The 26363-nt window shown below is 53.7% G+C and overlaps 1 protein-coding gene across 1 annotated transcript; it reads right to left on the minus strand.

The window, feature by feature from the left end:
- Positions 1 to 107: 107 nt before the first annotated feature.
- On the minus strand, positions 108 to 25876 carry RAB40C (RAB40C, member RAS oncogene family). The gene is made up of 7 exons (XM_032460665.1): positions 25711 to 25876; positions 24776 to 24994; positions 8987 to 9047; positions 8428 to 8488; positions 3043 to 3120; positions 2594 to 2816; positions 108 to 2008 (listed from the first exon to the last, which is right to left on the minus strand). The coding sequence occupies exons 2-7, from the start codon at positions 24915 to 24917 to the stop codon at positions 1728 to 1730; spliced, it is 846 nt and encodes a 281-aa protein (XP_032316556.1). The 5' UTR covers positions 24918 to 24994; positions 25711 to 25876; the 3' UTR covers positions 108 to 1727.
- Positions 25877 to 26363: the final 487 nt, after the last annotated feature.

Genomic DNA, 26363 nt, shown 5'->3' on the forward strand with positions numbered 1-26363 from the left:
CTCAGGCCAGGACATGGAAGCTAAGCAGGGCAGCCATGGAGGACAAAGAATCTGCAGTGAAACCCTAACACCTACATGCAGCCATTCACTCAAAACGCAGCCTGGAGTCCAGAGCTGAATTATGTTTACTGTACAAAGAAACTAAAACCATCCAAAACAAGCCCAGGAACGGTGCAAGTGTGGACAGTAGCAAAGGGTAGTGTTGATATGGTGAGTGCAGGATCATCTATTTCCTCAAAACAAAGTTCAGAGAAGGGGCTCCTGCTGGTAGGACAGGACAGGTGGGGCCTCCTCTGCCTGACCCCTGCTGGCAGCCAGGCCTCAGCCAGACTCCCAGCTCACACGTGCTGCAGGCCCTCCCTGCCTCGCCTCCCAGAACAGCAGCACCCAGGACAGTCCCCAAGCAGGGGGTTGGGGTGGGGTATCACAGGCCAGGGAAGGGCCCATGGGCAGGAGGTAGAGTTGAGCACCAGTGTGACCAGTGGCCACGTCACCAGCCAGGTGGACGGAAGGAGGCCTGGCCTCCAGCTCAGGCTGGCTGGTGGGTCCTCGAGGAGGGGCTCAGCATCCACCACTAAGAAAAGGGTGAGAAAGGTTTGGTGACAGGTGACCTCACAGAGGGATGACACCAGGTAAGGAGCAGCTATGGGATCACACCCAAGGTCAGGAGACAGAAGCTGGCCAGAGCAGGGTCTAGACACCCTAGAAGGCAAGTGGGGTGGGCTCAGTCCAGATCTGCCCAGGGCCCGGTGGCCCCAGGGAGTACTTATCATCTATAAGTAGCTCTGTGCCTTCAACTCAGAGACGCCGAGCCAATTTCACGTAGCAACAGATGTAAACAGAACCAGAGGTGCAGAATCACGGAAGGAAGGTTGTTGGCCCCCGTGTAGGGGAGGGGGAGCTGGGGAAGGAGTTAGGGGGTGCACCCCACGTCCCCTTTTCCAAGAAACATGGAAATTCCACTCAGGTAACCTGTGAGTTGCCCTGGCTCTGAGCCCAGAGCTCCATGACACACTGGAACACCTCCAGAAGGCTGGCGGGAGCCTGAAGCTGCAGACCCACTGTGCAGACTGCTGGGGCCCGCACGCTCACCGCTGCCCAGAGCTACGTGGTGGGCACACTGCTCACCATGCTCAGAGAAGCCAACGAGTGTAACTGGGGAGTCCAAGGTTGCTGCCCAAAGCTTCCACATGTCCCCACTGTCCCCTACACAGCCCACACCCCCATGTGAAGTATTAGATGAATTCAGATTCAAGCTGTGATGGTGGATTCCTTCCCATCTTTGCCTCAAATACACCCCCTCTCCCAATGTCCCAAAGCTCATCCCCATAGTCGTCACCGTGTCGTTGCATCAAGGCTTCCCTGCTGCTCCTTTAAAAATGTACAAAAGGGGTGAACCATCTTTTACATAAATAAGAAAGGGAATCTGGCCTCTCAGTCCCCAGGGACAGCCCCTTCAAGGCTGGGGCCAGGCCAAGCTGCCTCCTGGGCTCTTCTCAGCCGCCCTTTGGAGGCCTGGACATTTCTGTCCACAATCCCGGCAGCCTGGCCCTCCCCATCCTGTGGAACTGGTTTGGCTGGGACCCCAGCCTACTAGGTGCATCCCCACGCTTCCCAGGAGGGGCTGTGTGGCCAAAGTTTTCCCTGTATACTGTGTTGGGCCCAGGCCCAGCCAGGAACTCTCCAAAGGCGTCAGCCCTCCCAGGGCACATCAGGACAGCAGGTGACTACGAGATCTTGCAGTTGCTCCGTGAGCAGTTCTGGGGTGGGCTCTGAGGGGGGCGTATGGACTTGGACCGCTTGAGGCTGTTGCCCTTGCTGCTGCCACCCCCAGCACCACTGGCCAGCGAGTAGGAGCGCCCATGCATCATGACGGCGTTCATGCCATTGGCCATTGAGAAGGACTTGAGATGGCTCTTGATAGTGACAGGCAGTGGGAGCTTGTCGATGAGGTGCACGGGGGTACAGGAAACGATGGCCCGGCAGCAAAGGTCCTGCAGGCTGAACACTGCAGATGGGAGTCAGATGATGGGGTGGTCAGACTGTGGGGAATGGGGTCAGACTGTAGAGGGGTGGGGAAGTGAAGTGCGGGGAGACACTGAGGGGCAAGCGGCCATTTCACCTGCAGATGAGCACAGGTGATGCCTGGTGGAGGCTGCGGACTGGGGAGGTCTACCAAGCTCCCAGGATTCCCTAACCTGGGTGCCCCCTGACCTTGCACCAGGCACCCTGCTCCCGTTTCCGCCCTGGAGTCACACACTGAGAGGTGCCCTGGGGAGCCAGGCAGGGACTGAGCTTCCCTTGCCATCTTGGCAGCTCCGCTCTGGTGGTACTGCTGAGCCTAAGGGACTGGGCACCAAGCGGGTGGAGGACTGGGAGGTGGGGTGGGGGTGGGGGCGGTGGTGAGCTTGGAACCTGCTCCCCTGCGGGTAGTGCTGGTAGATGGGGTGGAATCTTGGGCTTCTCTGGAGGGCAGGCCTGCAATGCCCTATGGCCCTCCCAGACCCCACCCACTGCAGCATGGCCCTGCCCCTCTGTAGTCCCACCCCATGGTCCTCCGGGGCCCCGCCCCCTGAACCTGGCCCCGCCTCACCTCGGTTGGGTCTCCAGATCTTCTCCATGCCATGCCGCATGAGCACGATGCGGGACAGCTCAGTGAAGGACTCGATGACATTGAAATTGCACAACGGGCTGACCTCAAAGAAGGTCATGCAGTTCTTCTCCGCGTAGGCGCGTGCCTGCTCTGTCGGGACTTGCCGCTTGAAGGCCAGGTGCAGCCGGTTCCCAACCAGGATCCGGGGGACCCCGGGCGCATGCTTGGGAGGTACAGGACTCATCAGGTGCACAAACGCGGGGTGCCCGCTCTCTGCGCTGTACCCCCCAAGCAGGAGGGGCCCTCTGTTGATTCTGTGACAGGTGAGTCCCCTTGGGACACAGGACCCCCACCCTAGAGTGCCACAGAGACTCCCCACCAGGATACGAGTACACATGCCCTAGGAAGGGGATGACCCTGGAAGGGGGTGTCCACAGAAGCACACCTACCTCATCGATCTCCTTGATCCATCGGTCAATGCCGTCGAAGGACCAGCGGTTGGTGATGTCATACACCAGAAGGATCCCCTGCAAGGGAAACTCAGGCGTTGTGAGGCCCAGGGGCCACCTGGATGGAAGGGATCTTGTTGGGGCTCTGCCCCACTTCACTCCCACCCAACACAAGAAGGACTAGGGACACTCGGGCACCAGCCAGACAGGTGTCAGGTAGACCATACAATTTACCTAACACGGGGCAATGTGGAAAATGTGCTTTGAGCCTTCCTTTTGCATTTAAGAGGGGCTCTGTGCACAGGGCTCAGCTACCCATGTCTCCCGTCTCCTCACTGTGGCCCTTGACACCTGCCATGTGGGGTGGTGGTCTGACTGTCAGGGGTCTCCTGGGCTCAAGGCTGCCTCCTCTCTCCCCTTGGGGATTCAGAAGGGGGCACAACTGGCATTTTTTCAACATCTTTTCCTCCAAGCACACTGTGTTACCCTGTGATCATTTAAAATTCACTTGAGCTAAGAAAGGGGCACATGGGACTATAGTGAAGGGCAGGCCCTGAGGACAATTTTGGCAGGCAGGTGTGGGGCCATGTCCCCGACACTGTCCAACAGTGCATTCTTCCTGGGGGGTGCCAGAGGTGCTGAGCAGAGGTGTTTCTGTGGTTTCCAACCCACACTTACAGAGGACTTCAGTCACTCCAGCAGCTGCATGCGCTTTCCCATCGCATCCCTCAGAGACCACTTACTGCACCCACCTAGCTCTCCTTGTTGTCCCTACCCTAAACATCTCAGTGGCGACCAGTCAAGAGCCTCGGGAAGGCGACTCCAGCAAGCTAGCGCAACCCCTCGGCCCACTGCCTGTCTCTTACTCTACATTCCACTCCATAGCAGGCTCAGCCACCAAAACCCATCTGCAAGCAGGATTCACACTCCTCCCTGTATCAGGAAGGCTTCATTCATTCAGCCCACGTTTCTATCACACACAGGGGAGGAGAAAAGTGCAGCTGAGTTTGAAGGAACAGGGCATATTCCATCTCAAAATAAGGAATTTTAAATCCCTTCCTCTTAAAAATGCCCTTCAAATTCTGGAAGAGTAGGCCGTTAAGATGAAGATCAAGATTACTTTAAACTCCACATGTAGCTCCAGGAAGGCCCCTGGCTTGCTGGGGAGGAAGAGCTAAGCCTGGAGGGAAATCATCCACTATGGTGGGCAACAGAATATGACTGAAAAGAAATTCATCCTGTTGTCAGGGGCACAGGGACCAAAGCCCTCTCCCTGGATGCGGGGGTGGGGGTAGGGCTACTGGCCCTCCAACTCAGAAACCCTCTTCTGAGAAATAATTGAGGTTATGTCCAAAAACCAGCCTTCACAGATGCTCATCAAAGCACTGCCCATAAAACAAAAAAACTGAGAAACAAACTAAATATGCAGCCCCCAGTGCTGCTGAACAGCTGGAGCAAGGTGCAGACTCCCCAGGCGGGCAATGTAAGTAACAGTACTTGAGAAGTACACATGCTTATCACTAGAGTGTGAGGTAACAAATGCAGATCCCAAAGTTACACAGAGGGCAGTATTTTAAAAATACAAATATAAATATACCGCTCAAAAAAGGTTTCCATGGACGTGACCACACATTGAAGGGCTGCATGGGGAATCATTTCTTTCTTATGCTTCCTATGTAATGTTTAAAAGCTCAAGCAAATGAGGAGAAGCCTATCTCTTGGGTTCAGGCTCCAACCACATTCCAAGTCTGCTGGGGAGCCCCTGGTTGCCCCTCCTGTCTAGCACCAGTCTCTGTCCAGTACCACCACCCAAGTCTGACAGGTCAGGGTGACAAAGGAGTCACCAGGGGAAGGACACACACAGAGCTGATCACACTGCTGGCAGGGACCAAAATGTTCATGGACTTGGCAGGGGAAAATAGCTGTGGCGGACCACAAGCAGGATGGCTGAGAAACCAAAACGAGGCTCCTGATTAGCAGGACCACCCCTTCAGGACTCCAGAGTCAGCTGTGTGTCTCAAAGAGGCAGAAGGAGGGGCAGATAGATTGTCACTATATATATATACACACACACATATGTATATATATACTTTTTTCCTTTTTCTGGCTCAGGTTTTTAAAAGTTAGTAAGACTCTAGGGCACTTACTAACTTTTACAATAGAATAAATAGAAGCTGCTCCCCCAACCACCCACCCTGTAGCTCTCCAGGAATTACCTGCTACTCACTTTCGAGTGTTTCCCAGGCATTTCCTAACACAGACAGGGTCATGGTGCAAACTACCCTGCACCCCCAGGACTCTTTCCTAACAGTGGCCTGCACCTTGACCCAGGCTAATTAGATGGTACAGCTGCTGGCTCTCCGGTAATGGACACAGTATTATTACCACTGAGCATATACAACTCAAGCTGTAAGAGAAATTCCTCAGACATAGAATTTGGGCCTAGAAGTAGGTGCCCTTATTGTTGCCAAGGCGATTGACTGGGCTACAGTTTATATACCAGAAAATGCAGACTTTAGGTTCGATGAATTTGGGCAAATGTCCTGAGGAACTATCATCCCAATCAAGGCACAGAGGTGTCATTTTTTATTAAATTTATTTTGGAATGTGTCATGCACTTATGTAGTCAAGCTTCCAAGGAATAAGAGGCTGTGGCTGGAAGCATCTGCCCCACAAGCACCAGGCCCTGCCCAGAAGCACACACACTGGAAAGGGGAGTGCACGCCCCTTACCTGGCAGAGACAAGTGGCTACTGGTACCCTGGTCAGCACCCACCTGATGCCCAGCACACACCAGACCATTCTCATGTGAACCTAAAACCCATTTTCAGAAAACTGATCCATTCTGCTCCCTCCAAGAAAGAGACAAGTGCCTGGCCAAACTCTCCCTGGTACTGGTCTGGCTGACCCCAAACCCCCAACTAAACAGAATGTTGCCTACCCCTGGCTCCCTCCACACATCCAGCCTGGGGGAACCGCACAGGGGCTGGCTCTCCCGCAGCAGTAGTAAAAGCCACAAGACAGTCCTGTGTAGCACAGGCGACAGCAGCCAGGAGTTGGCTGGTGGCTTTTGTGACCTGGGTCCTGAGGGACTGACTGCAAGGCCTCTCTGGTCTTCACTGAGGGTGGGAGGGTGACAGGAAATACAAAACCTGACTTGGAAAGGTTTTGCTAGTCTGTATGATCAGGGGCTTTGCAAAGCCCCTTGCTGAAAGATCTGGAAAACACCTTCACCTCCACTGCCACCTGCCAAGCAGGATGGAAACGGATGGCCAAGCACTGATAATTCAGTAGGAGGACCCAAGGAAACCAGCCCCACCCCCAACCCCAGGCCTGAGATGTGCACTCGGGCTCCTCCAGCAAATGTCCTGAGGAACTACCATTCCAATCAAGGCACAGAGGTGTCTTCTTGCTTTTGGGCTCCGCCAGCCCAGAAGCAACAGGAACCTCCAGAATGAGCACAGAATTCAGCATAAGGATGCAAGGATGCATACACACCAACTGTCCTGGCTGCTTTGGAGAGAATGTGGACGTGGTAACAGTATCCCTTCCCCAAAGTGTGTGCTCTGGCCATTGCCCAGGCTGTCAGATGTGTCCTCTGTCAGTCCCCGGTCCACTCTGCATTTACACTCAAAGCAAGCGGACAGCTGAGCCCACTTAGGTTTAATCTCCCAGGGCCTTTCTCAATATTTCCCAATCACCCTCTGTTATCATAACCCAAGGCAACTACTCCCTTTATCTCTCCATTTTTCATTATAAAAGTTGACGGGTGTGTCGCAGAAAAACTGAGAAATATTCAAAATCAAAGGGAAGACAACAGAATTTATCAGTGGTCCAGAGATAATGGATACCACCCCTCAGAATTTAGCTTTCTCACCTCCTCGTATGTATAAATTCATGCACGCAGTCCCTCCTTTACAAAAAGAGGGCCCGTGGGACACACTCTTGGCACATGAGCTCTCCCATGTGTCTTCTGAGGACACTGGGCTGTGAGGAAGTTCTCCTTACTCAATCTCACATCTGGTGCAATCTGCACCCTGAGCACTTCTGTCTTTCTGATCATTTAAGATCAGCTGTTCCAGGTGGAAGTGCCAGGTTAAGCACCAGCTCCGAAGGCTCCTGATACTGGGCACACACTGAGGGATGGAGCTGGTGGACAGGCAGCACCATCGTCCACACCTCTGCAGGAGCTCCCAGGATGGAGCCGCCAAGCCTAGTCCAAGTCTCCCCGGCCTCTCGCCACATCTGCGAGGCTCTGGCTCAGGAAGGCCCTGGGGAAAGGCTGGTAACATCAACACCTAAGCATACTGAGTCCAAGCCCTACTGCAGACTTTTGCCTGGCTCCTGCCCAGGTTCCATGGAGCAGAAAGAACAGCAAGATGGAGAGGTGCCTGGGCACCTGGAGACGTCATCGATTCCTGCTCACAAAGCCCTAACCAGGCTGCCCCCGTTCCTGCTGAGTGCATCCCTACACAGCCCCATAGGCCCAAATGCCTCCTCCTCACACAAGTGTGATCCTGGCAGATCATCCCGCCTAGGGGTCAGGGCTGGGCAGGGCTGACTGCAGGGGTCTCCACAGCAATTCCAGAAGCTGTAGGCCCACCCTGTGTCACAGGCAGGACTGGTCCCCAGACCTCGCATGCTGGAGCAGTGAGTCGACAGCGGGTCTGTTCACACAATTGCTTCATGCCCTCCCTCCAGGGACGAATCGCTCACAGATTTGGTCAGCACGCAAGTATGCCGTGGGGGGCCCAGGAGACACAAAGAGGGACGAGCAAATCCTCATGTGCCCCTCAGTCCCCACACACCCAAGCAAGTCCCCACACCCCAAGCAAACCCCCACATTCCCCAGTGAGCCCCCTGGGACAGCCTCCACCTCTGGCTCCCTGCCGACACCCTGCCCGCCTAGGACCTGCAGTAATCCCTCCCAGCCCTTCCCACTGCGAGTGGCTTGGACTCAAAGTCCCCGCAGCCTGATTAGTGATCCAGCCCAGCTGGCCCTGGGAGCCCTTGCCCTGAGACCAACCTGGCTTCCCCAGCAGCCTCCTCACTCACTCAGCAAGTGGAGAAGTCACCTCGAGTGAACCAGGTGATGGGGGACATCTCTACAGTATGGGGTCCCAGCATACCTCCTGCAGCAGCTCTGGGCAGTGGGGGCCACAGGAGCCCGCAAAGACACAGAGCTGGCTGTGGGGCCCTGGCGCCCTCTGACAGCTGAGGCCTCTCCAATAGAGGGCAACCTTGTTTGGGCTCTTGGATGGAAGCCTAATGTTCGAATATCAAAACTTCTTGGGAAAGAATCCTGCAAGTGGGGTATCAGGTGGCCAACAAGCATAAGGAGAGTGGCCCCGCTGGAGAACAGCCCTGGCAGCACCCCTGGTCTTACCTGTGCGCCCCTGGAGTAGGACCTGAAGATGGTGCAGAACCTGCCCTGGCCCGACGTGTCCCTGAAACAAAGGAGGATTGGGGATACAGCCCGAGGGACCCCAGCATGCACCGTGTGATCCCTGCAAGGCACTCGCCACCCATTCCTATCCTGCTCTGTGGGCCTGGGCACTCTGGAAGACTGTCCTGCGGGACTGGAGAACCTCAAACCTGTGCAAATTTACATCTCGACTTTGAGGCTCTGGAAATGCCCTTAACGTGGAGCTTAGCAAAGGCTGTGGAGATAGGGCCAGGGCCCCTGTGGAAATGAGTCTTTAAGGGCAAAAGGGAGCTAAGCTCTGTCAAGACAAGCAGCCCCAGACTGTCTGGGTCCTGCACTGCACTCCACTCCACATTCGCACGGTGGCAAGTGTTAACAGCTACTCTAAGGGACACGTAAATAGGGGTTCTTTCTGCTTCTTTAAGGATTCCCGACTTACTTTGCCAGGCATCCTGGCCCCACACAACAACTGAAGAGCAGTAGCCCCGCCCCGGGCACCTCAGTTGCACCACGGACTCACCAGAGCTCCAGCTTGACCCGCCGGCCGTCCAGAAGGATGGTGGTGGTCTTGTAGTCGATCCCTGCAAGGAAGCAGAGGGCAACTGAAGGAGCGCCATCTGGCCAGGGCCCAGCCCCTGCAGCCAAGCAGAGTTGTGGCTCCAGCCCAGCGACCCCATATGGCTGCCCTCACGTCATCCCAGAGGCCTGTGCTGGTGCCGATGGCACTGGCCAAAGGGAAGGCGGCCAGGCTGGGAACCAAACTTCAGGATAGCTACTCGGCTTTCTGAGTTCTTGGGTCCATTATAACTTCCAGGTCCTCACACTAGAGCATGCCTGGAGCACTGTCAAGGGTAAGGTAATTTCTAAAATGCCACTTCTCTGGAGCACTCTCTGGAGAATCTCTGCTTGCCATATCTTTAGTTTTTACTTTTTTATACTTTTATGCAAAAAAAAAAAAAAAAAAGTCAGTCCAAGAAAGGTTGGTGGGAGCGGAGGCAGTGCTGGACATTTTACCTTACATGTAAGATCTTCAGCTGGTTTATGGGACATCACAAAACTTCCTAAAAGCTGTCTTTCCTCCTCCTCTCTTAAGCCTTAAAAATTTCATCAGTTTCTTGGCTGTTTACCACACTTGTTCCAAGAAGGCTTGGAAATAGGTACTTTTAACGTGGATACTGCTCTCACACATTGTGTATGTGTATGCAAAGCCAACCTTAGAGCGCTGCATGTGTGGCTGCTACCACGATGGTCCTTCCACCTGGCTGACTTCTAACTTTGTGTCAAAACCTGGCTCCTGTGCATCAAAAGACACTCAAAAGAATGAAAATGCAGCCCACGAAATGGGAGACAGTATTTGCAAGTCAAATATCTGATAAGGGACTGATATCCAGAAAATATAAAGAAATCCTACAACTCAACAGCCACAAAAAAAAATCCAATTAAAAAATGGGCAAGAGACTTGAATAGACATTTCTCCAAAGAAGATACACAAATGGCTGACAAGCACATGAAAAGATGCTCAAGGCCACAAGTCATTAGAGAAACGCACATCAAAATCACAATGAGATACCACCTCACATCCATCAGATAGTTTTTATAAAACAAAACCCAGAAAATAACCTGTATTGGTAAAGATGTGGAGAAATCAGAACCTTTGTGCACTGATGGTGGGAATGGAAAATGGTGTAGCCACCATGGAAAACAATAATGGTAATTCCTCAAAGAATTGAACACAGAATTAGCATGTAATCCAAAAATTCCACTTCAGGTTTGTACCTCAAAAAAGTATAAGCAGGGAATTAAATATGTATGTATCTGCACACCTGTGTTCACTGCAGCATTAATCACAATTGTCAAACGTTGGATACAACCCAAGTGTCCATCAATGGAAGAATGAATAAGCAAAATGAGGTCCATCCACACAACAAAATATTATTCAACCTTAAAAACGAAGGAAAGTCTGACACATGTTACAACATGGATGAACCTTGAAGACATTACACTCCATAAAATAAGACAGATGCAAGAGGACACATCCTGTTTGATTCCACTCCTATGAGGCCCAAAGAGCATTCGGATTTAGAGACAAGAAAGGAGATTAGAGGTTGCCTTGGGCTAGAGGAGGGGTGGGGAATTAGTGCGTGGGGACAGGTGTCAGTTGGGAAAAGGAAAAAGTTACGGAAAGTAAACTCATTACTCATGATTTCAACTTCAGAAAGGACGACCAGTCCTCACCCTCCAGGGGCTTTGCTCAATGCTCCACCAAATGCCCAAAAGGAGATGGATGGTGATGAATATACTGACTGCCACTAAACTATATACCTAAAAATATTTAAAATGGTCAATTTTACATGGTGTGTATTTTACCACTATTTTTCTTTCTTCTGCACATATTCTTAAGCAAAAGAAACATTCTTTAGGGGGAAACAGAACTCAGGCCTGTCTCCACTGTCCTTCCTCTGCATTTGCCCCTCCCCCCAACTCTCTGCTGATAACCAGCTTCTCTGGGTGGACACTCTTGGAATTCTCTGTCAAACTGGACGCTCCAACTTGGCCCAGGACACCTTCCTTTCAGTCCTGGCTCTCCACCTGTGGTGAGCTGACTCCATGAGGACAGCGTTGGAAACAGTGATTTCCAGGAAGGCTGTGGATGTAGGCACCCATTCTCCAGGGGCCGTCACCTCCGTGCAGTCATGAGCCCAGTGAGCTTGGGCCATGGGGACTGGACAGGTGTCAGTTGGGAAGGCCAGCCCCCAGGAAAGGACGTCAAGGTCCACGGCTCAAGGGCATATCCTGGGCTGCGGGGAGGAGAGAGACACCCAGGAAGGGCCCAGGAGGAAGCAGGAGGCAGGGAGCTGTGCTGTTGCCCTTACTTGCCTCTGGGGAGGACGCCAGTCCCGGCGGTGGTGGCTCACTAGGCCTCCTCCCATAAATGGCACCGAGAGGCAGCTGGCGCCTCGCTGACCCACCTGCCTGAGTCCTGCCCAACTCATTACTCATGACTTCAACTTCAGAAAGGACGAACGGTCCCCACCCTCCAGGGGCTCTGCTTAACGCTCCACCAAATGCCCAAGAGGGACCTGTGGGGACAGGTACTCAGAGCTGGGAGCCGGCACCAAGGAGGGATCAGCTCTCTTCCCAAGCCACCCCCATCCTGCCCCACTGCACAGCCCACCACCTGGGTCAGAGGGCTCATAGAGAACAGGACTTCCAGGGAAGAGACCACTAAATGACTTAGACTCACAGAAGGCAGCTGTTCTCTCTGAACACAACCTGCCCACGAGCCCTCCAGCCCCAGCTACAGCCTCTGGGGACAGGTGGCCTCCATGGCCTGGCTCGGGCACCCCCAGGAAGGCAGAGTGGCCTGTGTGAGGGGCCTGAGGAAAGTGGACGGCAGGTCCCTACAGTAGACAGCAGGAGCCAGCTGAGGATGGCCAGGGAGCCCAAAGGCTGACATGCTCACCCGGATATCAGAAACATCTCAAGTATATTCATCATGCTGGCTCTGCCTCTCACCTGCCCATCTCCCAAATCTGGATAAAAATGTAAGGTGTGCTTTATAAATGCATAGAAAATACAGACTCACCAAGTTCAAAGAGAAGCCTGCCCAGAGAGGCAGCATCTACCACCGTGAGTAAGGACAGCACCAGCCAGATCTCACCACTGAACCAGCTCAGACAACTCTCAGAGCTTGACACTTCTTGCTGCAGAACTTCACAGTTATCCCTGCCCCTGCTTCACCCCACCAGTCCTTAAAAAACAAGTGGCTTTTTGAGAAAGGGACAACCAGACGTTTCACTGCAAGCATTTAACACCTCGTACAGCACGGGCATGACCGTTGAGAATACACACCAGCTCTCCAGAGCCAGAGCAGCTGCCCCGTGCACACAGGCCCATGAAGTATCTTGAGGGCTGGGCCCAGGCACTCAGTGGTGTGTCCAATGCACAAGGAGGCAGGAACAGCTCACACGTGGGGAGGGCTCAGGCCCTGGGACTGCAGACACTCCCTGGATGGACACAGGGCTTGGGAGGCCACCAGGGTGAGGGGCCAGAGCAGACCACTTGTGTCCCTGCTGGGGGCTATTCAGCCCTGATTTCAGCCTACTGTCCCTGAGCTGAGTTCAGAGGGGTCCCTGCCGGCCCTCACAGCCTAGCTCTCTGAACTCAGCAGTGGCAGTGGCACCTGCCCTCCAAACTGTCAGACTCCCTCACCTGACTGATACCCAAACTCATAGGAACATCTGTCTATTGTTTCATAAGGTTCCTGAAAGGAGTGCAATTCACTTGACACAAGTGGCTTCTACATTCTGACCCTCTACCAGGCACCCAGCTGTCTCGTACCTGCACCCAGCCAAGAGCTGCAGCACGTCCCCTCAGGGGCACGGGAGCCTCCAATTCCCACCAGTGTGCCCACACCCAGCTGGGGGTTCGCACAGTGAAGACCTGGGGACCTCATTCTAAGCCAAGACCCTGACTCAGCCCATGTGGCATGTGTGCCCCTCCCTTCACTCCACAGTGTGCAGGGGTGCTACTACCTTGTGAATCACAGCAGACTGTGCCTTGTTTGTTCAGAATTTTACTAAGAGTTGTTCACCATTCAGGAAAGAAAAGTCAACCACAGTCACACCAGAGCAGGTATATTTTTTACTGTCACCTTCTCAGCATCAAGCACAACTGTCCCCAAGCACTGACTTACTCAACCACAAATGACTTTCTGACATAGGACAGCACCCCTTTCTTCCTCCTTTATGTTACAGGTGCATATACACATGTGTGTGTGTTTAGTTCTGAGCACGAGTAGGACAGATTACTAATTTCTTTCCTTTTCAAGACAATAAAGGGGATGCTTCAAAGCGGTCCACAAGGGCCTGCCAGCCTCTGATGCAGTGTTCCTGCAACACTGTGTCCCTCCTGATGCTGTGTTCCTCCCACACCAGTGTCCCTGCATCACTGGCCTCACATCCAGCAGGGAGGAGCTAGATACTGAGCAGCTCGCCAGCTTTGGGAAAACGCTGACAGGCTGGAGAAGCAGAGACACTACAACTAATTGCCTGGTTGCTGACTTTGCCACCCTTCCTAGAGGTGCTTCAGAGCACACACTCAGGGGAGGGAGGAGCAGGAAGGAAGAATACTACAAAAAAGGGCATTCAAGTTTCATCCAGACAGCTGCCCACACTGTAGTGATCTGGGGAGTCCACCAGGCACCCACTCCCTCAGGCCCCCCAAGACCCACTTCCCCAGGGCTGTAAGCAAAGTTGCAGGGACATGCAGGAGGAAGGCTGAGGACAGGGGGGCACTGACCAGCAGGACACAACCTCTGTCTTCTGCCTGCCCCCCTACTCGGGAGTAGGACATTTCCACTTGAGTGAAGCATCCCCAGCCATGTGGCCAGCCTAGCAAGGACAACCTGGTATGAGAGCCATTCTCCTTGGGCACCCTTTTCTCTCACTGCCACAGCGTGGCAGGCCCTCCCCTCAGGCATCTCCCCACTCCCACATCTGCTGGCACCAGCTCAGGACAACAGATCTCCAGAAAGCCCATCTTCACTCCACGTCTAGGAAGTTACGAGGTGATCAGGGCGAAAGGAACAAACCAAGTTAGTTCTCAGCTGTCCGCCTAGACCTGCCCACTCAGCTGTATTTTGACTGTGAGTCCAGACTGCGAAAGTTTCTAAACTCAGTTCTCCACTGCTCTGAGGCAGCAGGAGCTGTCAAGACGAAGCCCACTAGGCACAGCCCGGCTGACCTGGAGGTGGAGGCACTTTCCATGCACCTGTCCAGGCTCAATTTGGACCCACCTGGGGGAGTGGCAAGGAGGGTTGTCCTACCCCACACAGCATCCTTCCCAACCTCCCTTCAGTGTGAGGTCCAGTCTTCAGGAAAAAAAAGCCAACACTAAGTGTGTAACTATCCAGCTAATTTCCAACATGATTAAAAGCCATAGGAGAATTTCTTTTTAAAAAAGAATTTATTTATTTTGGTTTTTTGGGGTGTGGAAAAGTAATTAGCTTTATTAATTTAATGGAGGTCCTGGGGTTCGAACTCATGACCTCATGCATGCTAAGCATGTGCTCTATCAGTGAGCTATACCCTCCCCCCAGCCATAAAAGAACTTCTTAAAAATTCAAAACAATTAATAAAAACTGAGTAATGAAAGATTGGATTAAAAATGAAAAAGATTGTGCTATACATCAGAAATTGACACAACATTGTAAACTGACTATACTTCAATAAAAAAGTATATAAAAAATAAAATAAAAAGAATTGTAACAACAACAACAACAACAAAAAAGAATGAAAAAGAAAAAGCTAACTGATGCCTTCCTTTACATTGTTAAATCCAGCACCTGAAACTGGAATGGCACTCCCTGTAGGCTGGACCCCAAGCGCAGCACCCTCGCAGCCCAGTAGGTGACCCTGCGGCTTCACAGGAGGCTTCAGATGCAGTGTGGTCCCCTACCGTGGAGAAGATGCTGCTATGTCAAAAGCCAGGTTGTTGGTCTTCATGTAGAGCTCCCGGATCTCCCCTCCTGGCCCCCAGTCAGGCTCCTGTGTGTTTCCAACATCAAGCCAACACACAGCATGAGGGCACTGCCCCCAAAACCCAAGACAGGCAGCCACCATCCCTTGATGTTACTCCTTAGGGAGAGAAAATAAGGTCTCACCAAGTTCCCAGAGATAGACAAAAGCAAAAAAAGATCTGGGTCTTCTTGGAATCAAAAGAAGTGTTCCATAACACAGGTGAACACGCAGAAGTGCCTGGAATCCACAGGCTAGCTGTGCAGGCAGCCCCAGACAAAGGTGACCTCCTGACCAGCCTTCATACGTCTTCTGCCAAGGGGGAGACCACAGAACAGGCCTCTGCCAGGGTCACGTGTCTCTAGCCAGAGCATGCGCGAAGGGCAGAGGCAAGGCCTCAGCACAGTGTGGTGGGCATTCCCACCACTGAGCACACCCCTCTGCCAAGGGTGGTGGGAGCTAAGACTGGCTTCTGACTCCTAGATGGGACCAGGTGACAGATATCCCTCTGGAGTCACACCACACGAGACTGTCCTGTGGGCTCCACGAGGCTAGATGCCCCACAGAGAGGTCTGTGGCCAGGTGCTGACAATGAGCACACTCGATCACAGTATGTGAGAGACCCAGGCCCAGATTCAGATGCACAGAAACTGGGCACTAATAAGTGGGTGCTGTTTTAAGCCACTCAGTATTTCTTGGTCAGCTCAGGTGTCTAGGACAGAATTCCACAGCTGGGGACTTACAAACAGCAGATGTTTATTCCCCACTGTCTGGAGGTTGGAAGTCCAAGACCACAGCACCTGCAGACTCTGTGTCTGACATGGGCAGATTCCTGGTTCAGGGACAGTGTTGTCTTCCTGCAATGTTCCTGCATGATGGAGAGGGCAAGGGAGCTCTCTGGGATCACTAAGGACACCAATTCACCCTCCTAACCTGATCACCTTCCGAAGACCCCACCTCCAAACACCATCACCTTGGGGGTCAGGTATAAATGTGTGAATTTGGGGGGACACACATTCAGTTTCCAGCAGTAACTAACCCCAGCAGGACTGAACAGAAATGCAAACATGCACTCCTCTGACCAGCCTACAAAAATCAACACAAAACAACAAAAAGAACTTTTCATGAAGTTGTAGTGGGCTGAGGAAAGGCCCCCAAAGATGTCCCCATCCTAGTCCCTGGAACCTGTGACCATGCTTCCTAAGCAAAGGGGCTTTGCTGATGTGACCTCAGTTATGGTCCTCAAGGGGAGAGGATCCTGGGTTACCCAGGTGGGGCAATGTCATCAAGAGTCCTTACGAGTGGGGACCCTTTTCTGGTGAGTCAGAGAGATGAGATGGAAGAAGGGACCTGAGCTGGCTTTGCAGAGGGAGGAGGGGACTTGTACAGAGTGCAGGAAACTGGGACAGCCCTCCGTTTACAGCCAGCAAGGAAACAGGGCCCTCGGTCCCACACCTTGACGGCTCACCACACCTTCAGGACTGTAAGATGGCGGGCACAGCAGCAACAGAGAAGGAACATCCAAGTGCACAAGCAACTAAAGGCCATTTATCTCAGCTTCATTTTCTATTATAGGTAAACTAGGTACAGGCTAACAATCCATCCCCTCAGGAAGGTTAGGTAATGGCAGGAGACCCACAGGGTGGAGCGCCACCGGCCTCAGCAGGGCTAAAGTGGAAGCAGGCTGTGGAGCAAGCGGAACTCTCACACCCTCCTGGCGGGACAGAAATTGCTCAACTGCTCTGGAAAACTGGCAGGATCTACAAAGGCTGCACCTTGCAGCCCAGCAATGCCACCCCTCACTGTTTCTCTGACAGAAACACACATGTACATTCACCAAAAAATACGGATGAGAATTTTCATAGCAGCACTGCTCAGAGTGACCCAAACACAGAAGCGTTCCCAAAGCCCACGTGCAGAGCAGAAGAACGCACGGCCTCCTCACATGTGGAAGGCTGCGCACAAAGGAGTGAACCATGACTACACACAGTGATAAGGCTGAATCCAACCCAACATGGAGAAAAAAAGAAGCTATACATGAATACGCACCATGTGGTTCCACTCAGAGAAATTTTAGAAGTGCAAACCAGCCTGTGATGTAAAAGTCAGCAGAGGCCAGGCCGGGCATAGGGCATGGTCTGCTAAGAGTGGAGTGAGTGCACCTGTCCACAGACATCGAACTGCAAGCTTTACATGGATACAGGTTCTTGGTACATAAATAATACCTCAATAAGGTCGATTAAAAGGAAAAGAAGCTGACAATACCCAATGCTGACTAAGATATAGAGCCACAGAACTCATCATGTGGCCCAGAAACCCCACTCCCGAGACACATCCACACAGAGACTGGTGTGCTGGAATGCATTTTGTGCCACTGAACCTACACTTACAAAAGGCCAACATGATAAACATGCATGTTGTCCCACAAAAATGAATTCAAAAATTTTAAAGGATTTGTATAAGAATGTTCATGAGAGCATTATTCACAGTAGCCAAAATCAGGAAGTAACCTAAACCGTATTGATAGGTAAAAGGATGAACAAATCCGGTGTATTCGTGCAAAGGACTGCCACCGAGGGACAAGAAGGCAGGTGGTATGTGAACGTGAGTGGACTTGCTGAGCAAAACAAGAAGAGACAAGACAGGCCACGCTGTGTGGTCCACTCACAGGAAGTTCTGGTAAAAGTAACCCACAGACACAAGGAGCAGGCCAGTGGGGCAGGGGCCAGAGAGAACCTCTGGGCTAGGGGGAGCATTCCATACCTCGATCAGGGCTGTTCACTAATGTGCTGACCATGTGGATGTCTGGGAATAAGGATGACCCGCTGGCCCCAGTGCCTGCCCTCCCCAGCCATGGTCTCCCACACCAGGTGCACACACAAGCCTGCCACTTGGCCAGGTCAGGGACAGAGAGCACATGGAGGCACCTGATACAGTTCAAGAAACCCTTCTAGGCTGGCATGCAGGGGCTGGGGAGCTCCAGGGCAGTTACTTTGTGGACTGGTTTCCTTAATGCCTGAAAAATCACACCAGACCAAACCAAAGTAAAAGCTTCCTGTTGTCCATATAGAGCAAGCTCACTTCACACACAAACATGGCAAAACACAGAACCTTAAAAACAAAACTAAAAACAAACAAAAAAACAAAACTACTCACAACCCCAAAACTCAAAGGTTACCACCATTAATGTTCTCACATATTTCACTCAAAAATTCAGTCCATTTTACGTATATTTACACACTATGTAATTAGACGTGTTTTTCCCCCACTTAATGAGATAATAAAGATTTCCCTATATCACTGAATACTCACTAAATATTCCCGCAAACCTGCATTTTTTAAAGGCTATGTAATATCTCACCCAACAAATATACCACATCTCTACTGCCAAACACTTAGGCTTTTTCAAGTTTTTCATTTTTATTAAAAAAAAAAAAAGCCGTAACAAGGACAGATTCCTAATTGCTTGGTTGAAAAGGGAAGACTGTCACAGCTCGGGATATGTGCTGCTGAGTCCCTCAGAGAGAGCATGGCAGGCACCATCCCTGCGAGTGTCATCAGACTTACCCTGTGATAAGCTCACAGGTGAGCATTCCATTCCACTGAATTTTAAGGTTAAACATCTTCCCATGTATCTTTCATTAGAAGACTATCGTGGGACCCTTGCCAAGTGACTTAAAATGAGAAAAACACTCCCAGTGATGATACCATTACCACGCTGCTCCCACCCACTAAGGGATCTGGCTGCTGCTAACCTGGACACAAATGAAACCACTGCAGCCCCAGCTGTGTGTTCATGTGTAGAGTGTATACAAACAAACAAGTACGTGAGTGTGCATGTGTCTGTGCCCACGTGTACACGTGAACGTGTATGTGGTGTGCACGGGTGTGCCAGCGCACAGGTGACTGAGAGAGCATGCACAAAGGACTATAACTCCACAGGAGGTGTCTGTCAGGTCAGGGTGGCAGCTGCTGCACGCTGATGAGGGCCTCTGTTGGCCACACCGCACCTGAGCCCTGTGCTCAGGGACACACCTCCTCCTGTCCAAACTACATCAGAAGGAAAATCAGACTCAGCTACTAATGCCTTCCAGCAGTGTGGAACAGGAAGCAAAGAGGACCCAGGAAGAGAGAGAGGAGTAAACACTGGGAAGCAGAGATTAATGCAAAACAACTGGGTAAAACTAGGTAGGGGATTCCTATAAGGGGCACCAGCCTGAGGGCTTAGGAGACAACAGCCAACAGTGAAAGGTGGGCAGGGTGGACAGCCAACACTGCTGCTAAGTTAGAGCTCCCAAATCCTCCGCAGTGGCTTCTGGAACTAATACAGAACCTTGGCACCCTGTTAGATGTCACCATGTTCCCTCAGTCACTCAAAGCTGCACAAAGCATTCTACATCCCTGTTACCACTCCTCCCACTGAGGCATCGCACAGACCTGATCTGCAGGCACCCACCCCTACCTTGGCCCAGGTGATGGACAACTGCTGCCCAGGAAGATGCACGCTGGCCACAGTCCAGCTTACACCCCCAAGAACTGCCTCAGGCCCAGCACAGCAACCCAACCTGTTCTGTCTGACCCACCTGAGTGGCCTCCCGGGCTCATAAACATGTGTTTATCACCAGCCAAGATCTCTGTCCAGGGTTGACATTAACTGCCCTGCCCAGATCTGATACCTGGTTACCTGCACTTAAATGCTTTTCAAAACCTGTAGAGAGCCTGCCCATTTGCAGGACTCGGGCCTTTTCCACTCATTGTCCTCTATGGGGATGGGGGCGTGCTCTCTCAGTATGCTGGCCTCCTGACACCACACCCTCTTCACTCCTTGGTTAAACCCTGGTCAGATCCCTCTTCACTTTCCTTCCCTCCTCATGATCCTGGAAGCCTGTCTTCCAGGCACCCCCACCTTCTGCACGAGTCAGTTCTCTCTTCTGCAACCTAACCAAACCACCACGAAGAGCCAAGGCTTTCTGCTCATGTTCTTGGGTCCCCCACCTCCATCAGTTCTGGGTTTACCCAGTCACCTCTGTCCCCTGTCCCTCCTCTACCTTCCGAAGGACACATGTCCACAGCTGATGAAGTCCTCACCTTTCTGATCCTGGCAGAAGAAAAGTGAGTACCATGGACACCAGAGACCACCTGTCAAACAGCTCACACAACCACAACCAGGAACCTTAGTTACTATCTTGTGCTTAGGGTTCAGGTTCACTTTATTCACTTTTATTTCCCAGTCTGTCCCCAAACGACTGAAAGGACCCACTGTCCCACTGTAAGGATGACTGTACACATCCGGTCTTGGTGCAGCCAGTCCCTCTCCTGGTCTCTGACACTTTCACCAGTCCCAAGACCCTTCTCCTGAGCGCCGAGGGCTGTAAATCCAGTCCTACAAGCCATCTTTCTCTCCTTTCTAGCATTCCCTCTGCAGCTTGCTCCAAGCCAGGGTGCTGGACACTGAGACCTTCCCCACTTTCCTCAAATGTCTGATGGACTGTCCCTAACTGACTGGCCCCAGGCCCCACACCACCTCGTGAGAGGCATGTCCACATGCCAGGTGCTGCTCACTCCCAGGCCTGGCTACAACTCTGTCCCCTCCTCCTCCTCCTCCTCCCTCCCCAAGGCCCAAAACAGGTAAGCAACCAGCTCTTCAGAGACAAGCCACTGTACACCCTGCCAATTCCAACTCAAATAGAACAGAGGTGGAAGTACCCCATAACCCTTCCTGTCTACTTCCCCGTCCCGTTTCCTTCCTGGTTCATCATCTAAGACACAAATACTCCTGCTGATAGAAACAATGACATCACACATGCATGATGACACAGCAGTGCTGCTGCAACCACACAACCCTGGGAGGGAGGCCAGCTCTGCGCTGCCTGTTCCTGTGCCTAGCTTGAGCTTACAGCAAGTGCTGAAAATTGGGGGGAAAACCTTAAGTTGCAAATACTCTACCTATACACTAGTTTCCTGAAAATTTAGGAAAAACCACACCAGTCCAAATTACAAATCAATGTAATTAGCATAATCTGAAGTAGGTACCAAAATCTGTCCCTCCCAGCCAGTCACCCTCTCAGGTAGGGTAGGTTGGTCTTCACACCATACATAGCAGATGAGTGCCTCCTACAAAGGGGTGGACTGGAGGAATCCTGTCACACTTGCAGATGGGTCTACCCATGGCCCTTTCTGGACCTCTAGAAACTCCTCTGGAAACTAACAGGTTGCTGTCCTGGTCAGTGGGTGACCCTGGGCACTACTGGGGCTCTGCTCTGGTGGCACAGCCAGGAGGCAGGCAGGGCAGGAGCAATATGGTGAAGGGAGAACAAATGGGCCTCAGTGACTGGTCCCAGGCCCCAGAGCAGACAGAGGGGTCCCAGGACCTGAGAAAGAGACGCTGGGAGGAAGAGAAAGTGCAAGAAGGAAGGAAAAAGCTTCATTTGCGATGCACTGAGGAGAGGAAGAGCTGGAGGGGAGGGCTGTGGCCATCAGAGAGGAGCCAGGCCCAGGCCCAGGCCCAGGCCCAGGGTGGAGGTAAGGGTGAAGGTACAAGAAGTGGTGAGAATGGGGTCACCCCCACAACCACAGTGCCAGGCTAGGGGAGCTAAGTGCCCAGCTGCCCAACCCCTAGGAAATGGTGGGCACCTGGCCCCACTTTGCTACGGCAGTTGCAGACTCTCAGCCTGTCTGAGCCTTGGTTTGTCACCTGTAAAATGGGAGAATGCTGGTGTCTCATCCAGGGTGGCAGGAGGACAGGATGAGAGGCACTGGGGACACATCACACCCAGAGCCACACCTCACTTCAGAATCTGTCACCTGACAGAAGAACAGCAAACCTGGTAACTCAGCCAGAAAAGAGTGAGATCCAAACAGCAGGCCCAGGCAAGTGCAAAGGTGACTGTCAGAACAAGGAACAGGCTATCAGGCTGCTCTTCATCTAACACACACACTTAGTTTGTGCCTCCTGTGTGCAGGTCTCCTGCTAGCACTGGGGACAAAGCAGCAAAGATAGTAGGGGCATACAGTCCAGAGACACGTCCTGACTTGGGAAAAAGCACAGGAACGTCTGAAGATGTGGTTTCCCCTTGGGTTCACACTGAGAACAAAACCAACTTCCAGCGAGAGAAACACTTGGAACTGCCCAGGGACACTGTGATGCTCTGGCACACTGGGTCCCAGAAACAGAAACAACCAGCAGACCCCACACGTTCACGGCAGGCCCCCACACCTGTCCTGCTTTGTGCACACCCGTCACCATGCCCCTGCTTTTCCTGCCCATCAGATCTCCTTCCTTCCCTCCCCAATGCCCTGGACTCAAAAAAGGTGAGCTCCTGTATGCTGCATAGCTCCACCAACACTGACCCCGAGGAGATGGGGTGTGCCCACCCTCTAGTCTTCTAGGATGTGGGCTGATCAATCACAATCCTCCACATAAAGACTCATGGGAGCCAAGATGCAGAGGACAGAACTGCCTTAATGGAGGATGCTCACCACCCTCAGTAAAGGGGGAACAGCCCAAGACCCACAGTAATGATTCCTGGGCTCCGCAGAGCAGGGACAGGTCTGGTGGTGACTGGGGAGAAGGTGCTCACAAAGCTCTGGAACCTCCCTCCCGCCAGCTTTCATAGCACACTTCTTGCTGCCTATGCTCTGGAAAGAAAGTTCCCACTGGACGCACAGCCCAGGAGGAACCTCTGTGCAAAGTCCTGAAGAGAGAACAGACCCCTCCCCTAAAACCACTGCCGGGGGTTACAAAGAAAGGGAAACCAAACCTCCTGAGGGGAGACTTCCAGAACTATGAGACCCCCAAATATGGGGTGTGTTAGCATGACCAGATGCCACAGCCCACGTAGGCTCCCAGGGCACTGGCAAGTTGTCACACATGGTTCTGCTGCTTCAGGTGCCACTGCTAGAAAAGACCATCTGACGAATCACATGTTGGTGAAGCTGGCGAGAGTGACGTGCCCTTAGGAATCTGCTGAGGAACAACCAAGGCGAGACTTTGATGTAGGGAAGTAACCTGGTGGGCCCAAAGAAAGGGGGTTTGGTTACACACCCTTCAATAGGTGGAGACTTCCCTGCCATGGTCACCTGCTCCCACTCAGAGCAACTGTGCAAGTCTGGGGCAAACACAAAAAGCTTGAGACATGGTGAGGGGCTCTTAATAGGAAAGAGGAAAGAAATACATGTGTACCCACCATAAGAGGACTAGGGAGCAAAAGCTCCTGAACAGTACAACTCTTTCAAAGCACTAATTCACATGATGCCAAATCCTGAAAACCAGCAATTCCAGAGCTTAAGATGCCTTCAGCGGGGAAGGTAGTTCTCTGACTCACCCACCTCACACTGATACAGAGCACTGGCCTGCCCAATGAGCTGATGCCTGGACCATGAGGACCCACTCCCCACATGCATGGCACAGGTCTTGACCTCAAGGACCCTAGACATGGGGCCCAGGCATCCTGCCTTCTCTACTGGGTGCCACGCAGACTTGCAAGGATCATCTGGGCATGTCCAGGCCCTACCAGCATACGGGACTTTCTAAGAGTGGGTTTTCCTCACCATTACGGGCAGAGAACCCTCCCGCTGGACCAGTATGCCATGAGTCTCTGACATCCCTGCCATCTCAGGCTGGCCTATGCCCTGCTTCACCACTCACCATCTCCTAAGAAGTGTGGCAGCACACCGCACCCTAACAGCAGGGACAGGAGGCAGCTCCCCTGTCTCCACCTGTGGCTCAGTGTTACCTGAATGCTCCCTGCACCGAGCTGGAGGACCCTCAAAAGTGGAAATCAACGTCCTGGGAAGGCGCTGACAGACCCAACCCCTCAAGCTCTGCCAAACACCCCCCACCAGCCTCCTAAGAGCAGGGCTCCAGGAAGCAACACCACCTCTGGGAAAGCAACTCGGATGCCCAGTGTCTAATCCTGAAGGGACACCAGTGAAGGGGCCAGCTAAGCCCCCTGGAGACCTCACTCTTACACCCCTTGGGGCCTCGCACTTTCTCTCCTTCCCCTAAAATGAACCCAGGGCTCCCGTTCTCTCACCCTTAGGGATGTCTCCAAGCTGGGGCTGGGAACATGTGCTTGGGGAGGTGGCATACCTTCCAGCAGGAAGGGTGCTCAGCCAGCCCAGGTAACCCAACAACCCCAACGAGTCCTAAAACGAAAGGGTCAGAAAGAAGCTTCCACACTCAGCTGCCACAGGCCAGCAATTTAGCAAACAGCAAAGGCTCACAGTGGTCAGGTAGGACTGACAAGAGCCCAGGAAACAAAGCCACAAAGGGTGTGGAGAACAAGAGCTCCACGAAGTAAATTTCGTCAGGTAGGACAGCCCTTCCAGGAGCACAAAGGTCCTCGGGAGGAGCCAACCCAGCGGCCTGGGATGGGCCGGAGGGCAGGGGGTACCGGCCACACCGCTTCACTGGCCACGTCAACTATGGAGGCGGAGGGGAGCTCAGGCAGGTACTATTGATGTGTATTTTCGCCACACATCCAGAGACGGGGAAAGAACGTTTAATCCCATCAGGAAAAGGTGTTTTCTTCCAACACAAGGTGTTGATGCCCTACGCAGTGAGCCAACGGCCTGCCTTTAAAGACGCCCAGGTGGATACACCTGGTGCGGGCCCGAGACAAGACCTTCCTAGGAGGTCCATGGTAAAATCTCCGCCCCCACGACGTCGCGGGCCCCAGAAGGGCCTCCGCGAGCTCGGGCCGCTGCTTCCCCCCACGACCCCGGCCCGAGATGCGAGTCGGACTGCAGGACGCCCGGCCGCGCCAGGTGCGCGCAGCGGCCGGCCTTACCGTTGCTGTAGGCGTACGGGGACTCGGCCGCGCCGTCCTGCAGGCTCTCCAGGATCTCGCCCTTGCCCACGTCGCTGTCACCCACCAGCAGGAACTTGAGCAGGTAGTCGTAGCTCTTGACCGGGCTGCCCTGAGTCCCCATCGTCGCTCACGCGCGCGCAGGCCGCGCCCGCATGCCCACGGCGCCGCGGAGCCAGGCGGTGGAGACCTCCAGCCGACCTGCGGGCGCGGGCGCGGGTGAGCAGGGCCGGCGGACGGTGAGGCCGCCCAGCCTGCACCTGCTCCGCCGCCCCCGCTTCGTTTCTCTTCGCTTTGCCTCGCCTCAGCGCCGCCGCCCCGCTGCTTCCCTCACGGCGCCGCGCAGCCCCGCCGCCCCGCCCCGCCCAGCGCGCCGCCATTGGGCTCCCGCCGCCCCACTTCCTGCGGCCATTGGCCTGCCCGCACGTCCGTCAGCACCACAAGCTCCCCTGCCCACCCCGCTTCCCAGACAGCCCCGCGAGACCTCCAGTCGCCCCGCCCCACGCTGTCGCCATTGGTCACCACCATCCCTTCCAGCGTCCATTGGCCTGTGGGAACGTCCATCACAGATGCCCCGCCCCCGCCAATTCCCACACAGCCTCCAGTCTCCCCGCCCCGTCTTCACGCTGTCGCCATTGGCCCCTCGCCTCCCACTTTCCTGTAGAAAGCCACTGGTCCATAGGCACGTCCATCCGCACTACTACCGCCCCTGCCGCTTCCCGTAGAGCATCCCAAAGTCACCGGTAACCCTGCTCACTGACCCCGCAACTCTTCAGCCCTCGCCTGCCCCCTCCCCTTCTCCATTGGCCACTGCTGGCCAATCTCCCAGAGCCACTGGACTGCCTACACGTCGATCACAACCCTCTAAGCCCGCCCCGCTCGCCCAGAGCTTCCCGCCCCCTTCCTTATACGCTCACCAATCAGGAGCTTAGAACTCCAAGTTGTTTGCATACGCCCCCTTCCTTCCCGCGGACGGAGCAGGAGGGTGGTTGTCCCCAAGGTGAGGTGACGCGGCTAGACTTGGGAGGACTAAACCCTCTAGCAAGCTGCAGCCGCAGAGACCCCGGAGAAAACGCGCGGCCCCACCGAACTGCGCCCTCGGAAACAGCCCTCTCCACAGCGGGGGCGTGGTGGGAGGACGGCGGCCAATCGGCCCTCGGGGCTGCCGGAGAGGCGGAACTTCCGGCCTCGGTCTTGCGGGCGGGGCCGAGGTGGGTGCAGGGGTCTGTGAAGTGAGGCAGGGACCTGCGAGGGGGAACTGGGTGGGTGAGGGCGTAGGGGGCAGGGATTCAAGGCAGGGGGTGGGGGGAAGTCAAGTGAGTCAGGGTTACGGTGAGGGGCGCAGGGGGCGGCAAGGTGAGGCGCGGGTACTGGCGTGGGCGCGGAGTCCTCGGCGGGGCGGCTCTGCCAGGGCCCGTCGCGTCTGCCCCTTGCCCTGGGCAAGGCCCACAGGTGACAGCGCGGCTCCAAAGGCCCGACGCTGCAGAACGTCGGGTTCAGCGGACTTGTTGCCCTCCAACCCCAGAGACGACGGCAGCACCGGCTCTGAGCCGCCTATCGGGGAAGAGCC

The sequence above is a fragment of the Camelus ferus genome, chromosome 18 (genome assembly GCF_009834535.1).
Source record: "Camelus ferus isolate YT-003-E chromosome 18, BCGSAC_Cfer_1.0, whole genome shotgun sequence".
NCBI classification, from domain to species: domain Eukaryota; kingdom Metazoa; phylum Chordata; class Mammalia; order Artiodactyla; family Camelidae; genus Camelus; species Camelus ferus.

What these genes read in the sequence shown, in the direction of transcription:
- RAB40C (XM_032460665.1), bottom strand. Translation starts at nt 24,917, where the DNA reads ATGGGGACTCAGGGCAGCCCGGTCAAGAGCTACGACTACCTGCTCAAG. An exon ending in GGATCAAGGAGATCGATGAG is followed by an intron (nt 2,817 to 3,042) that starts GTAGGTGTGCTT and finishes GTACCTCCCAAG; the next exon opens with CATGCGCCCGGGGTCCCCCG. An exon ending in GATCTGGAGACCCAACCGAG is followed by an intron (nt 2,009 to 2,593) that starts GTGAGGCGGGGC and finishes TCCCATCTGCAG; the next exon opens with TGTTCAGCCTGCAGGACCTT.